The 19,837-nt window shown below is 37.0% G+C and overlaps 1 protein-coding gene across 35 annotated transcripts in view; it reads right to left on the bottom strand.

Annotated features, from left to right (window-relative positions):
- LOC132909770 (calcium/calmodulin-dependent protein kinase type II alpha chain) overlaps positions 1-19,837 on the bottom strand; it is a 148,207-nt gene that overhangs the window by 35,851 nt on the left and 92,519 nt on the right. For 21 of the 35 annotated variants that reach the window (XR_009658608.1, XM_060964846.1, XM_060964818.1 and 18 more), the window contains exon 10: positions 13,341-13,401. Coding sequence is in view for 34 of the 35 variants with exons in the window: in XM_060964846.1 (XP_060820829.1) it covers positions 13,341-13,401 (61 nt within the window). In the remaining variant the exon portion in view is untranslated. The remainder of the gene's footprint in view (positions 1-13,340; positions 13,402-19,837) is intronic. The other 14 variants (XM_060964819.1, XM_060964833.1, XM_060964823.1 and 11 more) reach the window with 1 other exon arrangement.

Here is a 19,837-nt window from a genome sequence, read left to right as displayed (position 1 = left end):
TTTGTGATTAATTTTTGTCTCAAGGACGGACCATAGCGAGAGCACACAATTTGCACGAGGCGAACGCAGGATCGATTTTGAGGATTTTTGGAGGAGTAATTGGGTTTCGTTTGAGATTGAAGAAGGCTGAGTTTCTTTTTTCTTTTAGTAGAGGTTCGGAGACAGTTTTGGTGAAGATTGTTTTTAGCGATCAAGATAGACACGTGTCTTTAGAGGAGGATAGAGAATTCTTGTTGATCCAATAGATCGTTCGATTACTTGTTAGGCTGATTGGAAAATTCTATCGTTAGGTTTTAGCTTTATTTGGGAATTTTCATAAATTGCAGCTACGTAATACAGATTTATATATTTTCATTATCGAAACATGAAATATAGAAATTAACTGTTACTGGAAAATTCACGTAGAAAATGTTTGCAACGGAATTCGTAGAATTTTAATAATAAAAATTGAAGATTCAACGTGCAATCACAAGACGACAGAAGATCTCATAAATAACAATGATTATTCTATTAAAAATCAATCAATAATATAACATTAATACGAATTTTATATTGAAGATTAATTAACGCAAATTCCAATTAAAATAATTGATCTCTTTCCTTTCAAAGAGCAAAGGCAATAGAACTTTCTAACCAACCTAGATAACGGAAAAGCTGTGAGACAATCATCAATGAAGTGCATAGAATGACATTCTACCTTGAAATTTCGAGAAATCTGAAATTGTGCTGAAGCGTAGCTGCCATCAACAAGTGCACATTTTCGTATCTCTATCTTGTAAAAATAGCGAGGCGATATAAAGAAGCCGGAAGAAAATACGTTGAAGAATTGATCGAACGGGTAACGTCGTTGAATACGATCTTGTTTGGGCGCTTCCTTCGAGGAACAAGAATTATTCTATCAGAAGCCGTTCCCGTGGAAACGCGCTCTAAGGAGCAGTAAATGTCGCGGTGAGATTGGAACGAAGTTGAGGCAACAATGGGGGTGAGCGAATGGGAACCACCTATCCTCCATTTACGTGCTTCCTCCTTTCTTTCTTGTTTGACAAAGGACGCTCGTTGATTATGGAACGTCGTCAGAAAATTAAATGTTACAACGGTGCAACAAGAATTTTTCTATAGAAAGGAGGAAGCGTCGTACAAATTCTTTTGAAGGGGACAGAAAATTTGTATTTTAACCCATTCGAGACCGATTTCTAATTGAAAAAATATATTAGGTATTATTACGAGGTTTCAAGGGTCGTGATGTTGCATTACTTTTTTTTTTTATTAGAAAATGTGATTTATTCAGAAGATTCTCTCATTTCTTGATATTAATGTTTCTTGATTCTTTTATTTATTAATCCTTATTAATTTCGATTAGTCGCTTGTTTGTCAGAAATATTTCTAAATACTAAAACAACCGATAATGATTAAAATGGAAAACTCGTATCAAAGCAATAAAAGGAAACGCGATGCAAAGAACGAAATAAACTTCTATATGAACTTCATAGAAGAAGTTATCCAAGAGCCTAAAAATGCACCGTTGTAAATTTAGAAAGTTTCTGTGAAAAATAAAATTACTTATTTTGATCATTTCAACAATTAGTTTTGCACAATATTCTTTGTAATATTCTTTTTAGATGATTTATTTCTCCGACTGTTGATTGACAACGATAACACGTGTTTCTTCGTGTGATGTAAGTGACGCGTCACCATGGTTTCGAATGGGTTATGCAACGAAATTTCACACGAGTATATCTCGATCGCTAGAATGAATTATAGAGTTGAAATTTGTGAAAGAATCGAGAAAGTATTGAGAAAAAAGACTTCTAGGGGGGAAACCTTCGACGTCGAAGAAACTTCGACTTCGTTCGGTTCCCAGAATGGTCGAAGCGATGTCGACTTTCCATCGAGATCGACGTAACGATACTTGTAAAAGCGTCCGGTGAAAGCTGGTGTCTTTAGCAACTCGCCTTATCATGTTATAATTAATAATACATGTAAGGACACGTAACGTTAATTATCACATCTTCAAGGCAATGAAAATTTCTCATAATTTAACCCTTCCAGAGCCAATTATATCTCTTCTTCGAAAAAATGACTTTCGATGAATTATTACTAAACAGAACACATTTCTTTCAAAGTATTTCGTGAACTAAAAGTAAGATTGTTTCCATGGAAAACAAATATTTTTATTATCTATATTTTACTCGTTCTACTCATCGATCATGAAAGGGTTAAAATTGAAAAAAAGAAGCGATTCAAGTGACTTCTATCGTTACATCGATCTGGTCATCTACAACAAGAAGATCCTCTATCCAATCGTCCATGCTATCTAATCACAGTTCCACGTTTCCAAAAGATTCGTCAGGCAGGGGACTTTGAAAGACAGATAAGAAATAATCTTAGATGATTATTAGATCTTAACTAAGTAACAGATCAAGTAATCTAACTTTCCAGAGGCAGAAGAAGCTAGATAGAAGATGGATGCAGACCGCACAGGAGAAACGAAGAAGAAGAAGAAGAGACAAAGATGAAAGAAGACGCAGAAGAAAGGAACAGGACAGAAAACATGAGAGAGTGAAGGAGAATGGTTTTCCACAGGGTTTTATGGTGTAGAACGTTAAAACAGTGCATCGTGTTTTGCATGCGAGACAAATATCGTGATCAGACAAAATTGGAGCAACTCTGCCGATGCTCTCAAGACGACGTATCGGTGCCAGGAGAAAGGGAAATAAAAAAAACAATGGTCCTCTCGTCTTTACCTTCTGATGGCTCCTCTCGAGAGCTCGGCTTCGTTCCGTGCCAGCGAAGCGTCGCAACGTTTCACAAAAACGAAAGAAACAGGGAACAGAAAAGAAAGAAAAGAATAATGGTACCATAATTTGCATGCTGAGCGGCGTGCGTTTGCGTGTCGAAATATTTTCGTTTTTTGGGGGTAGAACATTTTTGCGATGGTGTCGTGGCGAGTTAGGTTCGACAGGACCTGTTCTTTGGCGGTTTTTTTATTCGATTTTTAATTGCTGTATAATTCGTGTCATAGTACGTGTCCGACAAAAGCGCTTTTATCAAAGATTGACTTTCGATAGTTTTATCTGTGTAATATATTCCTCGTGGTTTACATTATTGTATTTCTCAGCTTGTTCGCGGTGTAAATTGTGGAACCAAGTGCTATCGATCGTTGATCAAATTAATCGTTGAGCACCTCAAAATAATTACAACCGATTAAATGATGCTTTAACGGAAAGTTTTGCTTGAATTACTCAAAAGTGTTACAATTAATCTACTTCTGAAATAATACAATTATTTGATCAAATGAATCATTAATTACTTCAAGTAATATTAATTGCAACATTAATCGATTAAATGATACTTTCAGGTAATTTACCTTTTTACGATTCGAATTACCATAAACTGATACTCTTTTTCGTCGATTGATAGTATAATAAAAACGTAGCTATCCTAGTCCGCTACAAAAATACCATAGTTAGTCAAATTATTCATAAATTACTTCAAGTAATATTATCTACAATAGTAATCGATTAAATGGACATTAAAGAACAATTCTGCCCCGTAATTTGAATTACAACAAACTGCTACCTACTACAATTTTTATGGTCGAGCTATTCCACGATAAATAATACAACAGTTCATCTGCCCTACAGGTAACAAAAACGCAATTCTCCTGAAACAACTGGCTGATAGGAATATCATGCTAAAGAATTCATCGGTGAGTGTCAATTTATGGTAACTCGTCGGTGGGAGCATGGTGGTTTTCGAAAGCTTCCACGAGGCGTGTCGTAACCACTCCCCTAACTCATAAAAAAAAGAACACCCCTTAACCTTGCTTCCACCTTCCAACGAGCGCCTTCCCTCCCATCCTATCCAAAATTCATTACTCAACCCGAATTGAAACGGCCGTTATCCGGAAGCTTTCACGAGCTTCACCAGTGCTCCCATTTTTTTCAATGAAAACCAAGGAAAAACATTTGTACGTAGATAGGAACCTGGGAAATAACGGTGATGAAAACGCACGATTCTCTCCGCCCTCTCGTCACGTAGGGCGAAAAGAAAAATTGAATCACGCGAGCGGACGTAATTATTGCGAATGTGCGAGTCGCCTCGAAGAAGGCGAATCGTTCTTGTACGCGTCTCTTGAATAATTTACCGCTGGGAAATGTTGGGAGGAAAAATGGCGGGGAAGGATGGAGGGCACTCGGTTCCGACGTTGGTATAAATATAACGAACGAAACTCCTCCCCGGTGTATAATATCCGTGTACTTTCGGGGTTGAACTCGAGTTACCGGAAACCTCACGACTTCCACGCGGTCCGCACGGTGTTCTTATCTACTTCCGCCACCAGGCTTCGCTTCCGCCGAGGCAACACCGTTTCGCCGTTTCCTATGATTTTATCCTTTCCTTTATTTTAATGTGCTGTTTTTTTCCTACGTTATTACGGCTAATATCGTGTAATTGGTATTACCAGTGAATTAACATCAATGATATAACGTATAATAAATATAATATCACGTATGATTGTTAGGGGCATATATAAGGAACTTGTATAATTGTCCATAGACACGAAAATTGAATTTCTTACTACCTTGAACTTTTTTCCTCTGAATTTTCATGTTAATGACAAAGCTTTGAAAAGTACGTCAGGATGTTTTTCGATCTTTTGAAGGATTAGCCAATAAATAAGAAGACTCGCATATAAATCCAATTTGCTTGTGAAGGATTAATAATTGTAATAGTATTTATCAATGTAGTTAAACATCCTATTAACATCGTACTTGTTTTGGTTTGGAGATTGAAACAAAGTTAAAGTATCAGTATTCTTATGATACTGATTGAAAAAGAAAAAATAATATAAGTAAATTAAATAGCAAAAAGAGATACCGGTCGATTTCAGAACGATTATTTTATCAAAAATAAAATTCATAGAAATGAAATTGTACGCATTAAATTTTCTAAAAATGGTTTCTATCATATCTTTGTACAAGCTTATGTCTCCTATATGTGAACGCGGAGGGATATAATGGAAAATAACACTTCCACCAGGTATTCGTGAAATATAGATAAAGTTTCGAAATGGAATTTTCATCGGTTCTTCGGAAAGTTTTAAAACTTAAAAGGGAGGAGATCTGTGTCAGAAATCGAGCGGAAACTCGTTGCCTCGACGCGAAGGAACCTCGTAAACGGACGTTTGGTGTGAAAACGACCCTTTCCGCCGTGCTGCCTTTCCGTTGATAAGAAATGCGAGCAACGGGGCTAGACAGCGGAGAAGCAGGCGTGAAACGAAATAAAAAAGAAAGCGAAGCAGAAAGCGCAGCCATGCCAAATGCGACGCGAGAACGATTGTTCGTGCGGAACATTCCTGTCTCGAGTCTCGTTCTGAAATTGTTCGTTTAGAAATCACCTTATTCTCGCGAAATAATTCACGAATTGTTTCCATTCCGACTCAGACCGAGGAAAATCTCGTTCCTTTAATTTCAGGATAATTTTTCCACGAGTAAACAAACAAATGGTATTTTTTTTTCTCTAAAATCTAGTTGATTTTCCTACGGATTTCTAAATCTTTGATTTATTAATTTAACTGTACATATGATATGTAATGCTCTTGAATCATTCAGATCTTTCTATAAAAATTTACCTGCATCGATAATTTTTTCTAATGGAAGATTTTGTCACTCGATATATTTTTATTTTAAAAATCTGTTGTTAGAAATATTGACATTTCTAAGAGACGTTCTTAGAAATATTCTATTCTAGAAATTTCGTAATCGGCTCGATCCTCCGATTCGGTATTCAATCAAAGTCCAAGGCTAAATTCCCCCACTGCGTCTCCGTCATTACGTGCCACGGAAATTCTAACATAGAAATTTTACACGCGTGCCATAAGCGGCGATAAAATCGTTAGCAGCGGAAATCTGTCGATTTCTCAAGCTTCTCAAGCTACAGCTAGCGGTAAGGATGATGCAAGGAAGAAGTAGTGGGGGATTGAAATCAACCATGATGGTAATAATCGAACAGAGAATCGGCCTAATTGTTTCGAACAGCGTAACAGAACGATCGACTTGATTGTATTGGAATTTCCCACGAACTGCATCGTTTGTTGTTCGATTAGAGCCGTGTAAGTCCAATTCCTACGTATGTGTATCATATGTATATGTGTATGAGTGAGTGATGTGCAAGCACAGCTTATCGTTTATCGATTAGATGCATCTTCTTTCGGTTAAGAGGCGTCGAAAGAGCTTTCTTTCTTTATTATTATTATTATTTTTTGATATTGTTCAGAGATGAAGGGTGTGTCCTTGCACCTCCGACCCACTTCGCGTTACCTTGTCAAAAAAATCAGTCAGATTAAGAAATATAGACAGACAGAGAAAGGGAGGAAGGTATTATATAGAGAGAGTAAGAGAGAACGATTGGTCTCGTTTGCTCGCGTTCTCTCGTCCGGAAAAACCGAATTCGCTCGGAGATTCATGGATTCGTTCCCGACGCGGAATTCATGAATTCTTTTTTGCCGCTCGGAAATTTATGGACTCGTTCCTGGTTTATATTTATCCATATATATATATATCTACGTATATATATGCATACATATATACATGTACGTATGTATACACGTAAAGGAGGACGTGTGTTAAATATAAAAGTACCTTCACATAAATTCCGATGGCGTTTAGGGGCCTCGTCGACGCCTCGAGATTTATCGATTCGATGAATTTTCAAGAGGCCATGCCGAAATCTTATGGAGCCGGAGAGAACATCGAAAAAAGATATTCTCTGGAGAAAGAAACTCGATGACCACGATATACACGTGCACGAGCATTTAGAAGAATAAGGAGACTCTAATTGGGAATAAGAAGCAAGCCCGACTTATAAACTTGTCTCTCATTTAATAACGATTCCCGAGATTCGAGTTAACGTCTTTTTCTCTCACTTTTTAGAAACTAGAAATGGCTTGGATTCTACGACTCTGTTCGTTCTTGAAAATAACGAAATATTTCCCACGTTTTCTACAGCTACTGTTATTTATTGAAGCGACGTTTAAGACGGTTATCGAACATCGGTAAATATCGTCCAATTCTCAATCGTTCAGCACACGAATAATCCAACGGAGACGTTTTCGTTTATTTTCTTATCGATTTTCGATTACCGATAGCCAGACGAAGATGCAGAAATAATTTTAGGGAGGAAGAAAAGGGTGAAGAGAGAACGCGAGCTACGAGTAAATGCTTCGTTTATCATTTCATCGAAAAATCATGAATGAAACGACGCGATTCATAATGTCGATCGATCGATGATCGTCTCGCGGGGATATCGTAGCCGAAGGAGAAAGCAGATGGTTTCTTAGCTTTGTTCCTGAAAGAAGAAAAAACGATGAACGTTTTTCGAGAAAGAAAAAGCGGTTACAGGTACGTAATGTATCCAGCGATTTTTTCCTTTCTTTGTTTTAATTTTTTCTGAGGGATAGAAAGCAGCTTTGTTTCGTTTCGTTCACATAGAAACGTTGATTGTTCTCTCGAACGTTGGCCATTCTTGATCGCGACCAATCGCGACGACGAAACTTTAAAACGTAGAATTCTCTTTTCTCTGAAATGATCGTGCTTTGTGAATCGATCAAATTTGTGAGTGAAGTTTGTGACTTCGATTCTGTGACGAATGGCCGAACGAACGAACGAAGGAACGACCTAATGGTTGATTTGGCTGATAAGAGAAATCGTGGTGAAGAAGCCTGGGGACGGACTGCGATGACGAAGTAACGTTACAACGATGTTCATCATTTTGCTCTTTTTCAGTTATTTTTCCCTTAAATTTGTTTATTATTGTTGCGTAGAATTGGACGTAGAATTGATTAATTTCAATATATAATTTAATTTTAGTTTATATTTATAGAAAAGTTCGATAATTTCGAGTCTTTCCTTGCGCCAGTGATGTGCAGAAGTTTCCACAGCAAGATCCTTTACTTTATATTTTAAAAGCGATATTTTAAAGTAATCTTAATTAATTATTCGACTGTGTTTATTTATTTTACTGTCCTCCATTCTTTTACTCGTCATATTCTTACACCCGATATTAAAATTCTTTCAGACATCGCTTTTGGAACATAAAGTGAAAAATCTATCTAAAGCTTTCACGTATCACTGTACCATAGATAGTGAGACATTTTCCTAATTGTAAAAATTTAGCTATGGTAATTATACGCTAATACGGTGGTGATAGCGTTAAGGGAAAGTAACGTTCTCGAAATGGAGCATCGAAAGAATAATTAGAAAGAAGGGGAAGGAGAGAAAAAGAAAAAGAGGATATCGAAGATCGAAATGCAGAGTTACGGCGCAATTAGATAAACTTAATTAAACTTCCGGGGAAATGAAATCGGGAAAACGAACGACAGACTCGAAAGACAATACCTCGAAGTTAATTATACGTTGGTTGGCCTGAAGCACCTTGATTGAAAGAGTAAAAGAGAGGAGAAAAGATCGCGAGAGGTGAAAAAAAAGGAAACAGACGATCGTTCGCTGTCTTCGAGTTGGTAATTGAAACAAATTGCCAACGACGCGGCAGCGAGAGCCGTCACTCTCATTTCTACACCGACTTCAGGAAGGAAACAGTTACATGGTAATGAAAGTATTTGATATTTCGCGCGATAACCGCCGCGACTCGCACGCAAACCTCGAGAAAACTCGCTCGGTTTCGTTTCTAAACCGTTACGAATTTTTATTGTTAACGAGAACTCCCCTTTTAGATTAGAATCGGTCTTTCGAGCCTTAAATTATTCGTAGACAGCCATACAAATATAATAACACGTGCTGCTATTACGAGTTACACGAAGAATTTTTCGAAAAAACGATTTGAGTTGGTAATATAAAATTTTGTATAATTTAATTCGAATTTCATATTATCGATTTGAATATTGTAATTTAGTTCGGAAATAAGAGATTTTCTATAATTTAATTCGGAAATTAGAATATCAATCTTAATATTAATTCTCAATTTCCTAAATTTAAAATTCGAAATAACAAGTGTTTGAAATAATCAAGCTTTATAATATTCAAAGAAAAATATAATATTACCTTTAGCTTAAGTTTAGCCGCAACCTTTTAAGGATTCAATTACATTAAAGTTTATGATTATCTTTTCGTTCAATTTCCATCATCCTTTGTAAAGTAAGATACTTCGAATAAATGAAGCTAGTCTTTAGAGCAGGAGTTATCCTTTTCTTCAATTTCCAACTATCCTTTTAAAAAGTTATCCTTTAAATTTCAAACTAGTAAAGTAATTCTTTCGCTACTTTCTATCTTAATTTTTAACATAAGCTACCCTTGTATTAAACGAAATTAACGTTCACAGTTTTTCGTAATTTCCACGGTTCTTAAACTAATCTAACCTCGGGGTAAATAAAATATAGTTATTCTTTTCAACGATAAGATAATCTGCATTTTCATTTTCATCTTTATTCTTTCGAGTATTCCACATTCGAACGTTACCTTCCGAATATCACCTAGAACCTCATTCCAACAAATATCCATCTTAATTCGCAAGAAAAAAAAAAAAGAATTTTCTACATCAAAATATTTTTTCATTTTTCCACGAATCATCCCATGACCCATTTTTCACTGTCACGTGTTACCAACACGTACTTGCCTACGTGAAAACAGACAAATTGTCCCCCTTGTAGTGTCCTACCTGATTCTATTTCGAGCATGAAGTGTCCCCGACGATGTGTCTTTTTTTTTCTTTTGCGTATTTTTTGCGGTATATATATGTATTATATAGACGCAACAATAAAAAATATATAGACAAATAGATCGTAAGATTGAGAAAAAAAAATAAGAAAAAATAGGTAAACGAGACAAAAAGAAAAAAAAGAGAATCAACAGAATTACACACAGGCTCTATAATCAGACAGTGATAAAACGTGTCTTTTGGGGGGAGGGGGAGCAAAAAGTGGCGTTCGTATCGCGTTCCGGGTGTCGTCTCTACGGATGCAAGATGCTCATCTACTATTCGACTAAGTTCTGGGTGAAAGATCGTAGCATTCTAGGGGAACTTTTGGAGATGTATACATTAGTGTATAATATTGATGTGTTTGTAGAGAGGCTGCAAGTACACGCGTGTCACAGATACGCGTACTTGCCTCCAGATGCACATTTGGCACGTTGTATGACGTGTATATACGTATATCGAGCATCTAGATTCAAGACGGCTATACCAAAAGGGAATCGTTTTGTATACAAACGTACATAATATACAGACATGTATTTGCGTATAGTAGATATTCATACTTTGTATTTTGGAACTTTGCTTCTAGCAGGAATTTGTCTTTTTCGCTTTTTTTCTTTATTCTTTTATACTTTCTAACATTCAATATCATTTTCAACTAATTAATATTTACTATGTATTATTCGTATAATTTTGATTAAGCATTTCAATGTCGAATTAGATTAGAAAATATTCGATTGGCATTGTTGTGAGGAATATGAATGAACGATGAGAATATTCCTTTCTTTTGGTCAAAATTATAGATGTTTCGCGCGTCGTTCCAAAATGTGCGGCATGAATGCGAAGACAAATAGAAAAAAAGTGGGGCACGGGTTGTGTGTTTCGCATTTCGCTGATGTCTCGTTGACAGAGTAGATGCGCTACAAAGTGGTCAGCAATACTAAACGCACAATAATCATTCGTAGGCACTATTCGCCAGTGGACCTAAACAGTTGTGCTCGACACTGTCACGCGATATCTCGTAAATGATATTTGAGTTCCCTCCTCTGATTACATATTCAGCGAATTCGCGAGGAAGATCGGTCAAATTATAATTTCTTTTCATTTTATTGTCTAGAAATAATATCTTTCAAATTTTCCTTTCGCTAAATTGTTTTCGAAAGTGAACTATTCGATATCATCGAATTTTAAGTGACCTACTAAAGTTCAAGCTGAATTACTTAATTTTAGAGTTCCAATTTGCATTTTATAGGATAGAAAGAATTTCTCGCGTAAAATGTAGAATTCAAATAATCTAACTGAAATGTAACTGAATTATTATAGTCTATATACTTATGGCTCAATGATACCAAACGATGGTTAAAAATAAAAAAAAAGCAGGAAAATTTGTTCATTTCGTGAATTGAGCAAATTCAAAGACGTTCTCACTTCGTAATCGACGCGCCGATTCGTAAACGAAATGTATAAAGATACAAAGAAACAAACGATGAAATGAACGAATGATTGGTGACGATCGATGATTCCTCGCTCATAGTGATCCACCAGATCTTACGGATCGTTAGAAACACTCTAACATTCTTACAGTGTTGGAAGTTAGAACGATCGTCTGACACTTTGATCACCCGTTGATCGAACTTTTGCTATTGGGAATGTGCTTCGAAGCGACGAAGCATGACTCTGATGATCGTCGTTCGGATATGATGAGGAGAAAACTGCTTGAGTCCACTGTGACGACGATTCGCGTTACCCAGAACTTCGAAATGATCGTTCTCGTCGGAATTTTATTAGAAATAAACAAAAAAAAAAAAAGAAAGATTACTAATAAAAAAAATATTATTAACACGATGCAATTTCTGGATAACGCAGCACAGTCCTTGCAGGGTATGAGGTGCGAGCCAAGTGCATCGACTATGAGGTACACGATTTGTGAATGAATTATCATGATAATTTATTGTACTAGTGTGCAGAGCGAGCGAGGATGAAATTTGTCGAAAGTATTTAAGAAGAACCAATGAGGTCGATCCAGTGAAATTATTACGATTGTGAGAAGCGATTTGTGCATTGGGCACGGAAAAGAGAAATTTTTGTTGATGTTGCCAATGAGAACGAATAGTTCCAGGGAGATTTTGGGGGTAAATTTCATCTCGCTGCTCCAGTAATTCGTCTAGAGGCGGGGATCAACGCAAGGGGCTCTAATTCGTTCGGTGCACGAGCAGGAATGATCTGCGGTGCTTCATTTCGTGGCCACCGTTATTACATTTTAGTCTGTTTATCCAATTTTTTAACTCTACGTTTCTTTAATTTCCACCGATCTTTCTATAGGAATTTTATTCGACGACTCTTTCGAATAATCGAAAGACTAAATTGGGCCGAATTTTCAATAGATCTCGATCGAAAGAGAAGAAACTGTTATTCAAAGGAAAAGGTAGATGACAAACAAATCATAATGAAAATTTTCTCTAATTCTCTCCCAGAGATTTTACTCAACGATCCCCTTGGAGTAATTGAAAAACTTCAGTTCAACTGAATTTTTAATAGAATTCGATCGGAGAAAGACTAACCTTGTTTTACAGCAAGAAATAGACCAATAACTGTTTAGTTTCACGTCGTTCTTCCAATCTTCTCTAATTCCTTCACCGAAATTTGATTTCACGATCCTCTCCGATAATCGAAATCTAAACTGAATTTTGAATACCGTTCGATCGAAATAAAGCTACCTGTAGATGTGTACATCCCCCTACTCAGAATATACAGCGCAAGGTATTACACACTGATTCTCATAAAATCTTCGTTCTACTCGACAATTCCATTTTCAAAATATTCTTTAAAGAGAGAGAGAGAGAGAGAGAAAGAGAGAGAGACATAAAAAATATTGTCGTTTTATTTCCTTGAAAAATTGAGAAGTCCCTGGGAAACCAGCTCTGTCCTGGCTGTTAAATATCCCTGGACCCTCTTTCATCAAGTCCGATGCTTCACCGAAATCAGTGCGTAACACCTCGGCCGGGTTCCCTATTAAACCCTGCCATTGTAGCGGCGGGTCGTAAGCATTCGCGTTTGTCGTGGAAACAAAAGGGGGAAGCATCCAGCCTGTTAACTCCACCCTTGGTAAAACAAGTAGGGTGGCCATGTCTCTTAATAAGTGAAATAAAAGTGCGTGCGCGGGGCCACGTCGTGAAGCACCTCTTGAAAAGAACGAAAGATCTGCTGAACAGAACCTTTATAAAAATATATACACATATATAAATATAAATATACATGTATATATATATGTATATATACATACAGAAGAGCGGGAGTTTATAAGAAGAATAAACGGGGAGTGAGAGAAGAGAGACGAGGTGGGTTTTTATGGGTTATGAATTCTGGAATATAAACAGAGAATACAGAATGTATAAACAGAGAACGAGTATAGGTACACAGAGAGATAGATAGATAGAGAGAGAGAGAAACATGTATAACCGAGGGGTTGGAGGGTGAAAAAAGAAAGACATATAGTCGATAGTGTCGTTTAGAGAAAGATAAAGACAGACGATAAGGTCGGGTAGGGTTGTGGGCGTAAAAATTTAATGGGAGATATAAAAGTACTGTCTGTCGTGGTCCATGAAGCGCTGAAGAGGGCCGGAGGTACTTACCCTGTGCATCATACTTACTGGAAAAGTTCCTCGTCGCCAACATGGTCGTCAGAATAGCGCCCTGCGGACAAAAAAGAATACCGGCCACGATTATTCCTCTTTTACGTTAATCGAGAGCACCGAGGGGAGAGAGACAGAGAGAGAGAGAAGAGCAAGAAACACGACTCGCTTAACTTTAACCGGGAGAGGAAGTCGTACGAACGGCTGAACGAAAGTTAATCGCGCGAGATAAGCTGCTCGGCGATTTTTCATGTTTTATCGCCGTGGTGAGTTTCAGCGAGATCGAGGGATGAAGATTGGGAGCGCGGCAATGGTTTGTTAATTGGAAGCAATTTAGATTTGTGTTTCGTGCTCTTGTACGTGACTATACGATTAACTTACAAGAACCTCGATATACCTCGAGCGGTTGAGAAGATCAACTACGATGTTTGAAAACTTGTTTGTTTTAGTACTTAATCAAATCACACGATTAATATATCTTTTCTCCAAAAATGATTCATTTCGATGGAATTACTCAATTTAGTTTCTGCGGCTTGATGTTAGTCATTTAGAAATGAGACTGAACTCGGCTTAGATGAGGAATTCAAGAAACACACATAAATAGGAAGTAACTCGACCTTTATCGCTCATTTCAGCTAACCCCAACCTAACCCTTCAGCCGATAAAGAAAATTCCACTCTTCTTATTACGCGATCTTTCAACCTGACCAAAGCCATCGAGTCTTTTGATTACAACATTATTCGGTACTACATAGATATTTCAAAAAGCATAAGCATTCTAAAAGATTCGATCAATCACACGAGAATAAATCCTACCTCTGTAATTACACAAGCTTCCAACCTAACCCAACAAAAAAATCATCGAACATCAATCAACGAGATAACAGTTTGAAAGACAGTTCTAAGAATTCTGACCATCCTATCATTAATCAATTTCATTTTTCCGAATGATGTAACTCGAACCTTCAAGTTCTCTATTGCAAGTTTCATTCAACAAAGGATAAAAATTTGAAAGAAAACTCCAAGAGATTTGAATAGCCGAAAGACTGGACTGAAGCTCGATCATGCCAATTTCTCGAGAACAAACGATGATCTCGCACAGACACACGTGCAAACGCGAACGAATGCAGTCGTTCAGCGCAGCTTCTTTGTACGGCAGCTGATGGTACTTCCGGTCTTTGGTACTGCACGTTATTACAACGGTGAACTTTGGACCTGGAGACACTCGATCCCGTCTGCACGTCGGTTTTCCGACGATAATTCCCTCACGCTCGAGAAATTCTATCGTTATCGGTATTCCAAACGTTGAACGACGATCCAACGAACGTATACCACGTTGGACGAGGCACACGGATCGATAGATTAATAGCCCGCCATTAATTCGCGTCCCGAGTGTCTTTTATCTAAATTAAACGCCCACTCTCGCTTATCGACCTGTTACTCGTCGTATTAAACGATATTGCGCGGAATCGTGTCCTTTAAAAGATAGAAGTCGCTTTAAAGAGACGAAAGAAACGAAATGTTTTATTCATTGACCTCTGCTAGATAGCAAGTGGCTTCTTTTTTAATGTACGTGTTCCTTTGGAGTAGAGAGGCCTTGTTAGATCATATATTAAGTACATTTCGATAATTACGTCGATCCAGAGGCAAATGCAATTATCGGCAAAAGTGGAAACGTATTTGATGAAATCGCTTTTTTTAATGGCTGCTTATGATCGTGATTACATAGGAATGAATTTGTTTGACTTCAATGAACATCGTTTCTCAATTTCTTTTCTTTTCTACGTACTCATGAGGTAGATAACGAGCTTACGTATTATTCTTGAATATATTATGTAGAATTATTTTTCGTTCGGGGATTTGAATTTATGCGTTTCTGCATGCGAGATAACCATGCTATTGGCTTTTTGCTCGATCCCTAATTGATTATAACTTCTACAATTATTAATACGACAATATCATAAATACATTACATGATGATAAATAATAATTAAGCGATGAAAATGAATTAGACTTCGAAATTCGGGAGAGAGAAGCTCTCTAGCGTTATAAAATTGTCACGAACATCCAATAAAATGCGCATAGAAGTTAACACCATTCAAAGAGAACAAGATGAACATCGATCTTTGCCGACCGGAGGGATTCGTTTATCTGTTACAAGATCTTATAAAATTTAACTCCCTTTAACTTGAATAAAACGATATTTATAACAATATCTTGGATATTTAACGTCTCATGATTCACGCAATTCCATAACCTGTACAATTTATAAGTCGACTTGCTATGTACAATAATATGATTTCCTGAATAAATACGCCTTCCTTTAATGTCCATCGTAATATGATAAACGTATCAATTTTTATCAAATTTACCAGTGAAATTACATGCTCGGTATGTCTCTACAAAGAGCCGAGAAACAAATTGATTACCTTTAAACAAGCAAATAATTAAACAAGAAAATGACTAGGGCACACGGACTAGTTTCAGGCCGACTTTCTCGAAAACCGGAAGCGTAGAAGAGGAGAGGGTGGCGACAAATACGAGCGAACTAAAGCAAACAGAGCTAATAAGAGTGGCGTCGATGCAACGTTTGACGTATCGTTCGAGCATCCAGAAAATATTTACGACAAATATTTGCCGGCAGAACAATCGATTTCGATTAGAGGCCGGTTTCTATTTTCGTGTCGTGCGAGCCTCTGTAATACGCGTCGTGTATTTAAATTCCGAATATTAAATACGTGGACGGGCCAGGCAGTAATAGAGAATCGTGCCGTCGCCCTCCTCTCGCGCGATTAAATATTCATGCACCGTATTATACGATACGCCTTCGTTTCTTTCAGAGTCGTGTAAGGCTGTCGTTCGATCGCGCTGCGTGCCGGCCCGGTAAACGAGAATCAATTCCTTCGTTTAATTGAAACAATTCCACGTATTAACTCGATGGAAGTTTACTGCTCCGTTCGTATCGCATGAATATTGAATTTTGATCTTGCTCCTTGATTTATTTGTTGACAGAACTGGCAGACTTTTAATCGGAATAATTATGAAACATGTTACTTTGGCGCGTTATCTAACGGACAATGTTATCTAAATCATTCGCATCGCTGAAAAATTTCTCTGATTCGCGTTTATCGTATTTTAATCATTCTACAAAAATTTAGATTAACACCGTAACAGTACATGTGTTAAATAATTTTTAACGGAGTATATGGACATGAAACTTTCTTGCGATACAATGTTCGAACACATTCGCGAACCGATGTATTTCGAAACACCGTCTGGCCGAACGATCTCCGTAAAGAATCACGCGAAATCTCTTTCTACTGCCGAAAACCATTAAAAAACACCGAGTAAAAAGATCAGCATTTCTCTCTTTAATTACAGTACGACTCGGCATCATAATGCGAGTAACAGCTTCGTCCACTTGTCATCGGTCTCTCGACGACTCGTAATTACCTTGAAGAACATCAAAGCAGCTTGTTCGTCAGGTGAAAAATTCCAAAGAAAGGAAGAGAGGAGAGAAACGGAGGAAATAAAAACGAAAGAAACAGAAAGAAAAACAGAAGGAATGTCTGATCGAAGGTTACAGGGCTGACCACCAGTGTGTTCGAGTGTTCCTTTTGAGCTTCGGAAAGTGGAATGGGCAGACAAAGCAACCGGATAGGAATGGAATTACTATGTTCGAGTTTCGAGTTTCACGCCGGTTCTCGCGACGATTGAACAAACTCCGGGAAAGGGGTCGTCGTTTAATAACTCTTGGTCGAGCTCGAAACTTCGTCATGACGAACTTGATGTTTTCCTTATTCTCAGTTCTTTAGTTTCTCTCTTCTTTTTCTTTTTTTTCTTGGTGCTTTGCGTGGAAGATCATATTATATCTAGTTTGAAAAAAATACAACCGGTAGATTGATTACTCTGTAGATTAAATATAAGGGGTGGTCGTCTAATCTCCTTGCAACGAACTTTCTTTATTTTCTTGCGAAAAGTTACCTACTATTTAATTTAACGAAATTGGGAACGGAGGAGTTAGTCGATAAATGACTGTGTAGGATAGACATTGTATGTAAAAATAGAAGAATTGATTGATTAATGGCTATGAATGAAGATTAAGTATATACCTCAGGAATGGCGGCTTCCTGTTGCCTGCACAGCACGAATTTATTCCTCAATGCTTTCATGTTTGTTATCCTCTGTCATTCACTTCAACGATGAATTTCAGCTTGGTGCACGACTTTTATTAATAGCTTCACACTCTCACGCGAAACATCACTAACAATGAACAACGTTTGGATGTCATTTGAAGCACAAAGATTTTTTCATTTCCAACAATTGTAAATAGAAATTCTGTATCTACTGAAATTGATATTCTAATCTAATGTATATAACCTAAGTAATTCTGCTCCATAATAATAGGAATAATTTATTTGATTTCGACCAAGAACTACGGCTTGGTTCCAATCTTTCTAATCGCACATTTCCTCATCCGATCTTCTTACTCATCCTTAATCAACATACTACATATTAAGAGTCTACGCTGTAGTCTATACTAACAAGGAGATAACAAGAACTGTGGAATCTTAAATGATTTGTCTGTATGTACATTCGATGATTTAGGTTGAAGGTAAAACAGCTCCAAAAGGATTTGAGTGTGCGGCCCTTTGTTTTCGAGAAATTAATAACTCTTTTCTTATATCTTACTTTATACGTTCTTTCGATATTAATATTATATTCTTTTTCAATATTAATGTTTTACAATATATTTTGATAAACGTTTCATTATTTCTATCTACCGCCAAATTTCTGTATATTTTTGTAATTTTACGGATAGAAATTGTAATAAAAGCATTTAAAACGTGAGAAAGTATTGCACTGAGAACGTAATTTCTCGATTTATTTCTTCTTCTTATTTCTACCAGCCGTTGTTATTGCTAATCGTCTGCTTATTGCAATAATTTTATTCATAGTTCTCCTTTGCGTGATGTATGTCGCTAATCCTCAATCCCCTTCTCCGAAGAAAGAAAAGAAGGTGCTGTAATCACCAATATCCTAATTAACCTAGTGTGCGACTCATGACTATTTCATCAAACGAGATCGCTCCCTTAAACCGATCACGAAAACATTATTAGCGCCATCTAACACCCTTAATCGAGTCCCGGGTCACGAATCACCCGAGAGGCAATGCACGAACGCGCGTCTACCGGTCTAAGTGTACCAATCGCCCTTCGTAAACCAGCTGGACATTAAGTTCGTGCGCTAATTACATTCGGTTTAATGGAACAATCGCGTGATTGAAGGCTCGCCCTCCAGCTGCGTTCAGATACTATCGTGAACTGAACGAAAAACACTATTTCATGGGGGGTGGAGGTTATTTATGCGAATAGTATATCAGTGGATTAGTAATTGGTTGCTTAATCACTGCCACGTACGAGATGTACGACCGTTCCCGTAATTATACATCGTTCGTTCCATTCTCTGCGGATATTGTTAGACAAAAGTTTAGAATCTTTGGACGAAGTTTGCGAAGGTTAGCAATCTAAAAAAGAAGAATTTTTCTTTAGAAAGCGAAGCATCTAAGAATACGGAAATTTGTTTTTTAGAATTTGATGATTGAATCTCGTTTGTGAAAAGTTGAGGATTCTTGGAAGGTGTTTGTAAGGAATAGGAATTTAGCAATTTTTCTTTGCGGAGTAAAGTATCTAGAAATGCAAAATTTCTCATTTTCTACAATATAGATTTTAAATTTTGTTCGTCGAATGTTCCGAATCTTTGGGCGGAGTATAAAGTCTAAGAAGAAACTTTTCTCAAAGGGAAAGTATCTGAGGATCCGTGAAAATTAGAAATCTAAAATTTCTAGAAATACTTTTCAAAATTTAGACTTTGAATTTTGTATACTTAAAAATCCTCTCGCAGGACTGTAAAAATATGCTGTTGAGAAAACGAAACGTAGAATTCAATAAAAAACAAAAATTGAAAAATGTAAAATTGGAAAAAACATATATGAAAACTGCATATCTATCCATTGCGATTCAATTTATCTATATTTCTACATCCATCATATATTTATTCCTATCGATCAGAACGGAATACAAAACCAATGCCAGAACAGGTCATTCGATACCAAAGGTAACAAGATTACGAGCTTCGTTCCTCGTTACTTGACAATTACCTACCACTTGGCTACTCCAATTATTACTATTATCCTGATCTTGGTACACGCATTATCCTTATTATGCTACGTTCTAAAATTCATTCTAAAAATGGAACACGTTAAACCACAAAAATCTCGTAAAGCAAAATCAAAAGGTAATCCATCTATATATCTGTATACCCATATATACGTGTTTGTGTGTCACGCTTTGATCAGAAAGCAATATTCTCCTCTTCACATTTCCAAATACATTTTCACGGGCGCAAGAATCAAAGCTATACATATATAGAAAAGCGAACAAATTTCACCAGGCTCGATTAATATTCGGCACACATCGAACGATACACATACTGTCC

This window comes from Bombus pascuorum, chromosome 8 (genome assembly GCF_905332965.1).
Source record: "Bombus pascuorum chromosome 8, iyBomPasc1.1, whole genome shotgun sequence".
In the NCBI taxonomy this organism is placed as follows: Eukaryota; Metazoa; Arthropoda; class Insecta; order Hymenoptera; family Apidae; genus Bombus; species Bombus pascuorum.
The sequence above is the reverse complement of the archived record's forward strand: the minus strand, read 5'-3'. Positions and strand labels throughout refer to the sequence as shown.